General features: G+C 37.4%; 2 protein-coding genes across 3 annotated transcripts in view; one reads left to right on the top strand and one right to left on the bottom strand.

Moving 5' to 3' along the window:
- Nucleotides 1-671: 671 nt before the first annotated feature.
- Nucleotides 672-5,135, bottom strand: dtwd1 (DTW domain containing 1). Of its 2 annotated transcripts, none has more exons than XM_084348758.1 (5): nt 5,042-5,135; nt 2,797-3,112; nt 2,458-2,595; nt 1,221-1,509; nt 672-1,078 (listed from the first exon to the last, which is right to left on the bottom strand). In XM_084348758.1, exons 2-5 carry the CDS (start codon nt 3,052-3,054, stop codon nt 849-851), a joined length of 915 nt encoding a protein of 304 aa, XP_084204884.1. In that variant the 5' UTR covers nt 3,055-3,112; nt 5,042-5,135; the 3' UTR covers nt 672-848. The 2 variants fall into 2 exon arrangements, with proteins under 2 accessions (XP_084204884.1, XP_084204885.1); XM_084348759.1 differs by lacking the exon at nt 5,042-5,135 and adding an exon at nt 4,856-5,020.
- Nucleotides 5,120-13,706, top strand: part of cops2 (COP9 signalosome subunit 2) — a 57,486-nt gene continuing 48,899 nt past the window's right edge. Inside the window, exons 1-2 of the mRNA XM_084348716.1 lie at nt 5,120-5,207; nt 7,493-7,601. The gene's annotated coding sequence lies outside the window, so the exon portion shown is untranslated. The remainder of the gene's footprint in view (nt 5,208-7,492; nt 7,602-13,706) is intronic.

The raw sequence follows: 13,706 nt of genomic DNA, 5'->3' as shown, positions 1-13,706 counted from the left end.
ATAGGCTTTTAACTTTAGTTTTTAGAGCATTTGATTTAAATTATCAATTATTTACAACACTTAACTACCCCAAAATGTTGTTTGACGTCCTGGGAATGAGACTCAACCATCAACTATCTTCGTGGTGCATTTAGGAACAGCTGGGACAAATCCTACTGATCCTACCTTAAGTTTAATAGTCTTTGAATTATATTAATATGCCGTGAGCTTCAGTTAGCTTTGCACAGAAATGGAGGGTAGAAATGTCCTTCAGAGGTAAACTGTGATACTGAGTACATTTCAGAACCTTTACTTTAATTACTTTTAGTTAAGATGAATCAGTAGTCTTTTACCAGTCTTTTTTTTTACACAAGTATCTGCATTTCATTTGAGTATCGAATGTGAGTACTTTGCCACCTGTTACTGTAACTTAAATGGAATAACGTGGGAAGAGCAAAGAAAATGGCTTAAAGAATGGATTTATGTCTCAGTCACACCAAAATAAGTTCACAAATATCAAATGTCAACACCATTTCTTTTTTGATTGAATCAGAATCATATTCCACACTTTGAAATTAAGAAAAGACCAAGACAAAACTATTTCCCATCTGACTCAAAAACATTTTTAGATTGCTGTTATCCAGTCTTTGTTTTGACAGTAGAGTTTTGTCTTGTATCAAACACACCTCATCCATGTTTAGCAATTATTAACCCTTCGATTTTTATTTCATATTCTTATACAAATAAATGTCAATATCCCTTACAAAATAAAACATCACTCAGCAATACAAAATAGAACCAGACACAGAGGTGCTGGCATTCAGCTACAGTTCATAACAGTCTCTTTTAGCTGATGCCAGTTTTTTCTCTCAGATTTTTCCAGCAGAAATCTTGGCTTTGTTTACAACTGAGTGCAGATAAGAGTAGAAGAAGAGGAGGTTATCATATTCTCCATTGTAGTCTTCAGCAAGGCAATGCTCATGGAAGTCCTTGAGGAAATAATAAATAGCCTCGATGGTGGCTAAGTAGGTGTCCGGTTTGCCCTTCTGACGTCGCCAGAAACAAGTTTTCCTCGTATTCAGCTCTACCCGCAGTAGATCTAGAGGAGGGCACAGGTCAGTCAGAGAACACAGTGTGAGATCATGCTCAACAGCCTCGTGGGTGAGGTAAACGTGCCCCTAATAATCACCAGCAGTCAGAGCTCTTTGAAAATCTGCACAAATGCAATCTTTTATGATTACCTTGCAGTCTCTCGTCTGTGCTGATCTTGTTGGTCTGGTTCCATGTGCTGTCAATGAAGACCACCCTCTGGAGGGGAAACACCCTTGACTCTGGGCCCTTTGCTTCATCTGGGGTTCCTGATTCTGAGCTGTCTGAAGCGTGTGTGGCACCTTGAACTTCCTCACTTTTCCGCCTCTTTATGCAGGGCATATCAGAGGAGTAATGTGACTTGCTGTCAGTTTGGTCATACAAACACTGCATCATGTCTTGAACTGAGACGGCCCCTGGACCAGGGAACACCAACACCACCTGGAGAGGGCAGAGAGCTGACAGATTCAGAGTGAAATGCCATACAAACCAAGACTAGACTAACAATATGGTAAATGATCTATGTCTAACCTTCAGAAAGAGAAAAATACAGATTGATAGGAGAAAAATGAAGCTGAAAACTCTAAACATGAGGTCAGTAAATGAAATAAAAAAGTTGAGAATGTTAGAAGAAAAAACTCAAAGTTTGAAACTGTCAAACACGATTAATGTCACCATATTTCTGTAAGCCAAGTCAAATTACAGTATCTGCTTATGCCCAATATAACTACAGTTATGAAACCGAACTTGTCAAGCATGAAATATGGAAAAGCAGCGGCTGACTCAATATGTTAAATTTATTACAGATTCCAGTGTTTTTCATTATAAAGTTGTACACAGTATCAAAATCTAAAATCAGTTATGACAAACACAGGACAGCATAATTCATAAACAGTAATTTACTTACTAACTGTGAAACTAGTGGACAGTAGCAATATCAAAACAAGACTCAAAAGCAGCTGCTTGCATTGAAAATATAAATAAATAGAGCTAATAAGGCGTAGTGAGTTTCCCCAATAGGATTTATGATATTATATAGCCCTATTCCAAACAATTCAATAATCTGTTTTTATTTGCCATCGGGTTAAAATACCATCACTGTTTTTGTATGTTTGTCGCTTTGCAAACTGTTACTATTGTACTATTATCCAGTCTTGGTTGTGAATGTGGGATTTTGATTTCATTTTTGAGTCATGTCTTGTTTTTACTCATGTATCAAACACACCTCATTACGTGTCATCCAATTAAAAAATTGAATATATTTGGCAGATAAATCAGTGATAAAAAAAAAAAGTTGTTATTTAGGAGCCATAAAGAGTAAAGCTTCACAATAAGAATTAAAGGTGTAAGAGTTATATAAACTTAATTCCTGGTTGATAAACAACTAACCTTGTCCTTGTCAAAGTCAGGTATGCAGGGGTAGGTGTATATGGTGACGTCACTGGGGGCGAGGATCTTGGCATGGATTGCTGTGCTCTTTCCATCCGTCTCATTGGGATGCTTGATGATGTCTATCTTCACAGGAAGCTGAAGAAATCACATGTGGAATATGTGGAGTCGGGTCCAGCAGACAGTTACATCTCAACCACACCATGTGCAGTAATTTCATAGAGCGTATATAAAAGACATAACATTTTCCACCACATTAGGGTATTTCTATCGCAGCAACTCTACTGCTAAAGGCTTCTCTGCAAAGAACAGTTGAGTGAGTCCTAACCTCTTACTGACCTCGATTGAGGGGATTTCTTGCGGGGTGACACCCACTAATGAGCAGCATGTGTAGCAGAAGAACATCCTTGATCCTCCACATTTAGAGCATTTCAACCTGCCCTTCTGCTGCGCTTCCTCCAGCACCGCATGTGACGCCAATTTTAGACCTTGGAGAGGCTGCTTGGCAGGGGTACGAGCGTCTGATGAATCGCTGGAGACTGTTGTTTTGTCACGGCAACTAGGATGGAGACGCTGGTCTTGATCCAGGCTACTCATGCTTGCTCTATAAATGTTGACAGACCAGTGATGAAGTATGTGGAGCCCACATTGATGGCTGAGGAACAACGACCAAACAAATCATGCATATATTAGTAGACAGAAGTAATCCAACATTTACAAGAGGGAGTGCAATAATGTGGAAAAGTCATTAAACAAGCCAGGGGTTGTTATTAAGAAGGTCATACAGGAGTTTTTTTTGTTGTTTTTTTCAGACACATGAGTTGAAATGAGTTGGGAGATATTGGGCACACTACTGTAATTTAATAGCATGATGACACTGGATAATAAGTAGGTCTTTTCTTGTAGGTATGCACATGTATGACAATTAATATTATTATTATTATTATTATTATTAAGTACATCTATTGGTTTTATTGTTTGCCTAGATCTTTACAATTATGGTTATTATCAAAAGTCATACCATTTTCTGACCTTATTTGAGTGCAGTGGTGGAATGTAACTAAGTATATTTTCCTAAGAGGAGCAAATTTAACATACTTGTACTTGAGTATTTTATTCTCATGCCACTTTCTGCTTCTACCCCACTACAATAATCTGACTTATTTATTTATAAAATAAGGATTTAAAAATTTTTTTTTTAATGATGGTACAGAAGTAAAGATTATTTGATAAATCGATTCACAGAAAGTTCATTAGCAATAATTTGATAATCAGCAACTATTTTGTACAGATGCATAATATATATCAGGCTGAAAAATTCTAAAATTAATCCATCTTTGCCCACTACATCTTAGCCTTTCTTACTCTCAGGTGTGCATAAACAAGTTAGGTTCTTTTAAAAATATTGTAATAATAGATAATAATAATAATAATTCATTTTCAATAATATTTGAAGTTTGGACTGTTGGCTGGACAAATGTTTGAAGGTGTCACTTTGGGCACTGGGATATTGTGATTGCATTTTTCACTATATTCTGATATTTTACAAACCAACCAACCAGTCGATTACTGGAGAAAATACACAGATTACTCAATAATGAAAATAATTATCAATTGCAGTCATGTGGAAAATAGTTTGAAATGAACTCTACCTCAACCAACTACATCAGTAAAATCCGACTAAATGATAATGCATGAGTAACATAATCTAGTGACATCATATATAATATCATACTCCTAATACTAAGTACATTATCCTGATTACACTTAATTTACGAAGATTAAGAGATAGTAGAAGTAAGATTGTGACTGCAGACTAAAAATGAGTATTTTGACATTGTGATATTAGTACTTTCATTTGAGTAAAGGATTTGAATACTTCGTCCACATCTGATTGAGTGTTAATTAAATGTGAAATAATCAGTAGTTAAGTAATGATCTTTTCTGACATCTTATCAGCCATTCCCAGTTGAAATGATACAGCATCAACAAGCAGAGTCAAAATAGCCTAACTGATCAGTTTAACAGGGAGCTTTCAAGGGAGGAACTTGTGTCACCACAGCATTAAATGATATTCACTTCAGTCCATTAGATACAAGACTTTAGCCACTTGATAAACTCATTAGAGAAATAGTTAATAGCTGACACCAGTTGAATGGAGAGTATTAGCTAATGTTAGCACATCTGGGTGAGAAGCTATTGAATGAATGACAAGCGTGCCGAGCACAAGCAACTAACTTCCCACACAACTCGGTAAGTAACACTTACAGAGCACAACATGCAGTTTCCATTACATACCAATGTATATCTCTCCTTTCTCTTAACTCCAATGATATCTGACGGTAGACTATATACTGACATCTGCCTGCCGAGAACGTTACAGTACGGTCAACATTACCTGATTCATGCTAGTGAAGCTAGCTTCTGTTAGCAAGCTTGACACACGCTAAACATCTGTAACGTTAGCTTCCGCTAAATCCTGTGGGAAGCTAGGCTGGCTAATAGCGACATTACATGAAAACAGACGTTGCAAGCAGTACGTTTTTCACTAGATAGTCACATTTAACACAAAAAACGTGTGTACCGGTATGTGGCTCAATGATGCACAACAGCGTGAGCGTCTTCTTCTACGCCGGAAGTGCCGTACCGTGAAGAGGAAAGAGTTCTTCTGACAGTTCCTCGTTGCTAGGCACCGAGTTCTGGACTCCAGATGGCGGTTAGCGACTGTACCTGAGGATGGTGGACAGCAGGTACTAAAGCTAGACAGCAAACGAAAGGAGTAACATTTACATTTAGCTACTGCTCGTTGACAAACATTGCCAGGCGTCAGATACTGTCACTGTAAACGGAGCACTTTGGGTTTGCTACTTTAATTAACCGCGACGTTTAAGCCATAGATATGTATACGTAGACGGCCGTTGTCGCGATACTTTAGCGCATCCGCCATATTGGATAATAAAAAGCATTAACGTTTACATTTAACCGATTTTGATTAGTCGTTTTATATCTAGTGATTTATATTCAGTTAAGTATTAATAATGACAATCACTGAGACAAAGAATTAACAAAGTCTGCAAATCAAACAGACACTGCAACTGGCAGTGAGTCTACTTTCTTTTCTTTTAGCAGTGGAGTGATGTACTCCATGACAGAAAATTAGAGACACTCATTTTATTGTCTACAATGAATAATAATATTTATAATATTTTCATATTCAATAATATAACATTTCATTGTAAAAATAAAAACTAAACTTGCAGGAACTACTATTATAAATATGCAATATTGCAAAATATATTATGCAAGTCAGGTGTCCATATTTTGTGTGATCAACATGAGGATTAAGTGCATGACACATTTTGACTGGTTAAACAAATGAAGGGATTTCAGTTTCCTCTTTAAATATGGGATGAAAAGTATCAGTATGATTAATACTAAACACAACAGACTGATTTAAAATTCAACATTACTTTATTTGTCCCTAGGGAAATTCAGTAGACATAAAGGCTGCCACATGAAAAATACATGCACTTGGTGCAGTAACAATCATGTCGCGTCAGCATGTTTAAAGTGCCATACCAGTTTTACTACATGTCACTGTCTACTGTCAGCATGTTTAAAATCCTTGAAAAGTCTCCCTTTTAGACTATCCAAAGAGCCTTTTCACTGGAATTTTTCAACTTTTATGGCTAATTTTTTTCCCCCCAGTCCTTTAAACATACTTCGTCCCCAGACAGCCCACAGAAAATATCTGTCTGTGAACAAATATGTTGTGTGTAAACCACACTACATAAAAGGTCATTAAAAAGTACATAAAACAGTCCTTAACTGTATGACAGTCTCCCTGCAAGCTACAACTGTTCAAGATTTTAGTCAACATAGCGAGTAGTGAGTTCCGGGGTATCCCATTCCTTATTAGGCCACCATTTTAGTGTACGTATGTAGGCAATGATGCCATTTTTCATAGTCTAATTTCTTGTTGTCTTGACACAATTCTGATTTAGTGTTTTTCATCATAGCCTGGATCCAGATTTTGATTGCCATCCACATCCCACATTTTTCAGCTTATTAAATATTATGAAAAAAATGAACAATGTCAAATAAAATAAAATGTGATTGTTTCAATTTGTTTTCACTCTACTACAATGGAAATTTGATTATAATCTCAGAAGCTGCTGCCCTTTAAAGTTGCATTCGCAAAATGAGTCTAAATAATTAAGTCTCACAGATGATATTTCCCCGGTATGACAGATCAAAACCTGAAAGGTTAGTTCCAGGTAAACTAGCACCTTAATATTTGTCTTGTTCAAAGCCAGATGTGCTTGGTGTGATATAAAACAGATTGTTTTATATTAGATTTCAAATATACCTGAGCTGTCACACTTTTTATGAAACAGACAATCGCATGCAGACTTGCATGGTAAACAGATGTGTGTCGAATAACACCTTCCGGTGTCTGTGATATTAGATTCCAAACAATCAGAAATCAGCCAGATGTGTACTGTGTGCCAGGTTGCTTTCAGAAACATGACAGTGAAATATAGTCTTTACCGTTACTAATCACACCAGACTTATCTTGTAGCCTGTTTGTGTCTTCTTTCTACAATATGCGGCCATGGTTAAAGACATCACATTGTGATTCTTCGTCTATGGGTTTAAGGTGATTTTGCTATCTAAACCTTTACTGAATGTTTTAAAAGGGCAGCTTTAGTTTGGTCAAGCTCTGCAAATATACATAGCTTGACACAAAAATGTCATGGTAGAGATACATCCAACTGCATCAGATATGATCAGACTGTTTCTGACATGTCTTATTATTAAAATTCATTCATTGTCATTCATTGTTTAGTCTAACACAGAGGGATGAAATAACTAATTATCAAACCACATTTCAGGAATGTTCTGACTGTTCTTACTGTTGACAGACTCTTCTTACTGTTGACAGCAGTCCAGATAATATTAAAACAAAATTGGTATGGATAAATTTGGTTCATCTGACAAATGAAAATCAAATATTTGAAATATGTTCTTTCAGGTGTATCCCAGCTGCTTTGCCCAAGCAGCGTTTTACTGAGCATTCCCTGAATCAGAAGAGCGACTGGAAGCCAGCTACAGTAGATACACTGCAGACTTCTGGATGACAGGTGACCACCCGCGCATGATACATCATTCAAACTTAACATATTTCACAAAGTTTGAGTTTTTTTAACAGTTGCACAGTGTTCTTTCCAGGTGTGAGGCCCAAACTCTTTTCCTGGCAGTACAGGAAGTCAAGTTGGCCCACTACTGCAGATGAGTTATATACAGTAGAAAAGAACCCTCATGGTCAGAAATATTCCCAAAGTGGGTTTTTGCACACAATCCCTCAGGAATATTAAGCCAAGTTAAAAACTTAAACTTAAAGGATAAGTTCACCCAAAAATGAGAACTTTGTGTTTACTCAACCACATGCTGATGGAAAGTCGGGTGAAGTTTTGTAGTCCACAAAACATTCCTGGAGCTTCTCAGCGAAACGGCATTGCAACATTCTCCTAAACAACTGAAGTAGCTGGGGACTTTTTTTGAAAGGTAAAAAAGACAACCAAAAAAAAAACCCACCATAAAATGGCTGATAAAGGGGTGTAAATAACGTCTTTTGAATGTCTGTGCTTCTGGAGACTTGGAGTATGCCTGACTTGCCCAGTTGTTTTTCTATGTTTTAAAAACAAGTCCCATTCTGCTTCAGTTGTTTAGGAGAATGCGGTTTTGTGGACTACAAAACTTCACCCGACTTTCTTTCGGCATGTGGCTGAATAGATAATGACTACATTTTCGTTTTTGGGTGCACTTATCCGTTAGGTCAAAAGTTTAAACAAATTATAGGTTTTTGGGGTTTTTATTTGCAAAGTCTTTCAGATATTCAACACAATGGAGGGACAGGTTATTCATTGTGCTGATCAAAGCACTGAAAAATTCAACTTGAAAAGCTCAATACCAGCATGGCTTTTCAACAACAATGTCCCTGTTCCTCTGGATAATCCCCAGACCCTGTTGTTAATAGATTTCATTGGGACAATTTATTCTGTAGAATGCATTTCCAGTCCAGTAACCATAAAGTATCAGTGGGGTTCAAACATTTTGTTAAATCAATGCCAACACTCCTCTTTAAATAGAAAACTTGACTGAAAATTCACACTCCCAGACTCTTTTCTCAGCATCTGAGAGACAGAGCCTCAAACTCTGAGAAAACATTAGTACTGTTGCAGAGTTGGCATTGTATTTGTTGGACACAAAAGCAACATTATCCACTCAAAGTGATGTTGATGCAATATATAAATTTAGTTAATATCAGCAGTTGCCAGCAATTTACAACCACTAATATAAATCTCAATTTTCAGCCATTCCAAAAATGGTAATTCCTGTTTTTCCTATGCATCTTCTCTAGTTGGTGGACACTGTGTAATGTGACTTCTTTATGACAATATCCCAATTTAGATAATCATTACAGTAATGCACCTATGTTGTACCTTTGGGATGATCGCAAGATTTTTGGTGTGGTAAAGTGAGACCTCAAAACATCTTTGTTACGATACTTCTGCTTTGAAATGTCGTTGCAGTGACAAGTAGTCTGTTTCTAGTGCAACATTTAATGCACACGGCCTGTTCTGCCAAAATATGCTTAGTAATCCCTCTAAAGGGCTATAAACACGGAGGACTGATTTAAAGGCAGACAGATTCATGACAGGTCGGGGTTGTGTTACTTTGCCAAGTGTAAAGACATGTGTGACTCATTGGCAGTGGACCTTTTATTTATTGTGAAGACGTGAACCTGGAGATAACATTACACTTGCTAAGCTGAGTGAAAATAATGCACCACTTCTGCAGGATACTGAAGTCATTGACAGTTTCAGAAAGAAAGCTGTTGTCAAACTTGCAAATGAATAACGGTTTCACACCTTTGACACAATGGAGCACTAAAACAGCAATGAAAACTGAGACATACACAGATTAGATATATATGCGCATGAGTCACTGCCAGTCTATACATTCCATTTATGAGAATCCTTAACACCGTGCGAACTTTCTTTAGTTTCCAAATTACATGTTGGAAAGTTAACTTTTTTGCTTTTCATACTGCTTTGCCTGACTACCTCCTTTATTGTAGTAATAATTTATATGGCCACTAGAGGTCACCACCTAACAAGAAACGACAATATGGGTTGTAATAAGCTACTATCACAGTTGGCCTATATGGTCGTTTTTCTGATGTGTACGGGCTGTTGCATTGCTCGGGATGGGCCACAGAATTCGTTTTAAGCAGCGAAATTATTTTTCGCACACAGAAAATTAATAAATGTGGATGCTCTATGTAACAACTTGTAGCAATGAACATGTGTTTATCACTTTTTTATTGGCCGTGTGTGAGCGTATTGCGGATTGATGTGAATAATGAGACCTTCTCTGTCTCTCTCCGTTGCCTGTACAAGCTTGTGGACAGTTTATTTAAGTTGTTTAACGCTGCTGGATTGTGGATTTCTTTGTGAAGGACTTTTCTGCGACAGGATTTTCCGCGACAGTCCAAAGGATGTGACTTCATGCATGTTTTCGAGAGCCTCGTCTCAGAGCCGCTCCTATCAGAGAGCAACAGTAGCTAAAGTTAGTTTAAAAATGGAGTCCACTAACATAAACTGACAGCTTCCAGCACAGAAGTTCAACAAAGCCTATTTAATACACTGAAGCAGAACCTCGCTTAGTTTGGGAACATTTTAAAACCATGTCTCTGTAAATGGATGTCCATCTGGCATTTCAGTCTGTCACATGAGACGCCACATGCAGACACTCTACTTCAACTCCAAAGACGGCTATACTCTGATGTTTGGTGAACTTTTATAAATATAGTGCTGGGTAGTGGCTAAACCCCAATAAGTCATTGATAGTATATTTGAAAGCAGTGAGAAACACTCTACCACTTCAAGACTTCAAGCAGTAACACCAGCTACTGACCTTTCAACTTGGACCTGTTTAGAATTTTCATGTTTAATATTGTGGTCTATCTACATTTTTCCACTAATCAGGTGACATTTTGGCTGTAACTCCTCTAAACAGTGTTGTTGTTGGGCATTTTAGTTTTTTTTTTTATGTGATCCACAATAGTTTCCCAATGTTTAACTGGCCTTTGAAAGCCGGAAGTGGCATTTGCCTTTGTGTCAATTTCATGGTGGACTTGAAATGTGTTTTTTCCAGTCTTAAATGTTGGATATGATAATAAACATCTTCTTTTGATCATAACCTACTATCTTTATGCGGAATTAATCCAATGTCGGGAAAAGTTATTGTGGTGAGTTGTTTGAAGTCCCGACCCTCTTTCACAATGATCTGGTGTTCTGGGGGTTCCGTACGAAGGTCTGCAAACAAAGAATTCCCCACGTTGCATAACCACAGATTTCCTCTGGGGAAATTAAGGTTTACGGCCCTGAAATGTATCAGTTCAGCTACGTATTCCCCCTCCCCCTCGGGGCCCCCCCCTTTCTCCCGCTACCCCAACACCACCTCTCCACATCGCACGAGACTCCCCAGCCTCTCTCCCTGTTTATCTTCACTTGCCTTCCTTTCTCATCCTCCCCCCTTTCTCCATCCCTCCCTGCAGTGCTCCTCACAACCAGTGTCAGACTTCCTTCAACCTCCCTGTAGACGCTGCCCTTGTCTACACATGCTGTTTGTAATATGGGACACATGTGGTTTTCTGTTTTCATGCTTCTGCATAAATGCAAATATAATTCTGCTGTTATAAAGCATTGCAATGAACAGTAAATCATTGTCATAGAGCCATTATTTATCCCTGGAGGCCAATAAAACTGCACAGTAGCTCTTTAGCTGCTTATTGAGCAAAGACAATGAAGAAGCTTGTACTTGTAAACAATAACACAACTTTAAAGTGATATTGTAATGTAAAATTGTACTTGATGTACTATAAATACCAGAGCTCACCACTTCAAGTATTGATGTGGTTTAAGCTAATATAGAATTTTAGATCCTCTGTTTCATTAACCTTTACATTTGACCCGTATCTAGTCAGAAAAGAGTGATGTTATTATTAATTAGGCAAAATAACAACTATTTAGACATTTGCTGGTGAAACAGCTTACTTGCGCACATTCAGTGACCACATTACAAGGCAATATTTTTATTATAAAGAAACTTGTTGTCATTGCTGGCAAGAGTATAGCCGGTTTCATAATTTTGCAGTTTGATAACTCTAATGAACAGCAGATGAAGAAAAGTTTTCTTAAAAAGAAAAAGAAGTATTAAAAAAGTATGACAGTGATTTGTGATAGCAGGAGCATTTTATTAAACAAATTCCGTCTCTCTTGGAACACCTTGTAAGTGTAATTTATGTGTCTGGCGTGCCTTGGTTGCGTCTTTTCTCTTGGAAGACCGTGGCTTCACGTCTACGACATTTCTCTCTGATTCTCGTCGGCTTCAGCCTCCCCTCGTCCTGCTGGGAATACACAGCCTTGAGTCTGAAATGTGTTTACATTTTGAGCATGTTACAAATTATCTGCTAAGACTAACTTTGCGTGACTTGGCAGAAGCCTTCACCTTGCTCAGATGTTGTTTGGGTCAAACGTATTTCAGGGGTTGGCTCTCTCAATTTGACTGTCTTTATCTGACAGGGGTTCTCCAAGCCAGATGTGAACCCAGGCAAAAGGTAAAGCTCGTGCTCCGTGTTGGTGTATGTGTGTATGTGTCTGCACACATGTGTTTATAGGTAATTTTGTATGATCAAATGCTGTAGGCACCCTGCCAATATGTCTGCAATATTTTCTCCACTGACATGACTCCACTTATACTCAATACAACATAAACTCAGAGGGAATTAATGTGACATTTGACCATGTCGATGTATTTTTATCTTCCATCATAAATTAGTAGATTTATCCTCGAGTTGTATTACCACATCTCAACCTCTCTTATCAGTTTGAGCGAACCTATTCATGTAGATCATCATGTCGAGGATTGTACAAAGGACACTTAAGTTTTCCCAAATGTTTCTTCCCCATATGCATCCAATCTGTCTAAAGACAACATCAACAGATTTGATTATCTTGTCATTAAATCAGCTAAGCTGGAAATGGACGGCTTAATATCTCCAGAGGACTGCCGTAACTTCAGAGTTTGAAGTTGCTTAATGTGTAATAGGTTTTCTCTACAGACTTGCATGAATGATGGTGTTAGAGGCTGTATGAACTAAATTTTATCAAATGATAATCAAAGATTAGCTTAGACTAAAACTCAAGCAGTCATTTTCTAATAAGATCAAAATCACGGGAAAAATTAAATCATACAGTCTGTTCTTCTCATAATAAAATGTTATCCTGTTTCAAAAATGAGACCAAATCACTTGAGATTGCAGATATTTAAAAGGTTTTGACTAAATAATGAGGTCATCTTTCTTAGTAACGGTCAACATGCAAATAGAATAAAACTGTTTTTATTTCTCAAATCTGATTTATTGAGGGTGTGTTTCAATTCTCTCTTCATTTACTCCAGAGTTTGCTAATCAGCTTCATAGTTTCATAGTTCATAGTTTCATGAATACTTCATAGTTTTTTTTTTATTAACACAGAATTAAAACACTTGGTATATTGTTAAAGGCTTGCTAGTACTGCCAGATCCACTGAGAATCAGCACTGCTCACAGATGTGGGTTGTAAATTACCACGTCTGTTGTGAAAGAATGACTTGCTGTCATTCAGAATGGCTGTTGACGACAGATAGAGCATTTAGCAAATCAACAAGTAACATATCTCAAAACCCAGACAAAAGTAGGAAAGGTGCTTGTGAATATTAGAAAAATGGCACCAAAGACGTCCATTTTGTTCTATGTTTAAATAGGCAATTGTCTATTAACATGTTAGCCGTAAGAACTTGAAAAACTCAATGTTCCTGTGAGTTTGTTTTGGAGTTTTTATAGCACCTCAAAAAGCTCATTAAAGCCATCTTTAAAACTGTACTCAAAGGGGCAGCATGTAAGATAAGGCCAGAATTCAATGCACACTTTTCTCTCCGCCAGCTATAATTGTTAGCTTATTTAGCTTATTGTTAGCTTAGAGCTGGAATATTTTCACATCTGACTTGGTGAAATGTGGATAAGTTGATTGTGGAAAGACTGTTTTGGTGAGTTTTATTTCATGTATATCGAGTTGGAACGAAGCGTGTTTTACGATGAAACACAACAGTTAAGCCCGTCTTAGTTCGGTATAAGAGAAA

The sequence above is a fragment of the Pagrus pagrus genome (genome assembly GCF_965226575.1).
Source record: "Pagrus pagrus genome assembly, chromosome: 1".
NCBI lineage: Eukaryota > Metazoa > Chordata > Actinopteri > Spariformes > Sparidae > Pagrus > Pagrus pagrus.
Note: the sequence above shows the minus strand (reverse complement) of the source record. Positions and strands in the feature narration are given on the sequence as shown.

What these genes read in the sequence shown, in the direction of transcription:
- dtwd1 (XM_084348758.1), bottom strand. Translation starts at nt 3,054, where the DNA reads ATGAGTAGCCTGGATCAAGACCAGCGTCTCCATCCTAGTTGCCGTGAC. An exon ending in AAGAAATCCCCTCAATCGAG is followed by an intron (nt 2,596 to 2,796) that starts GTCAGTAAGAGG and finishes TGATTTCTTCAG; the next exon opens with CTTCCTGTGAAGATAGACAT. An exon ending in CTGACTTTGACAAGGACAAG is followed by an intron (nt 1,510 to 2,457) that starts GTTAGTTGTTTA and finishes TGCCCTCTCCAG; the next exon opens with GTGGTGTTGGTGTTCCCTGG.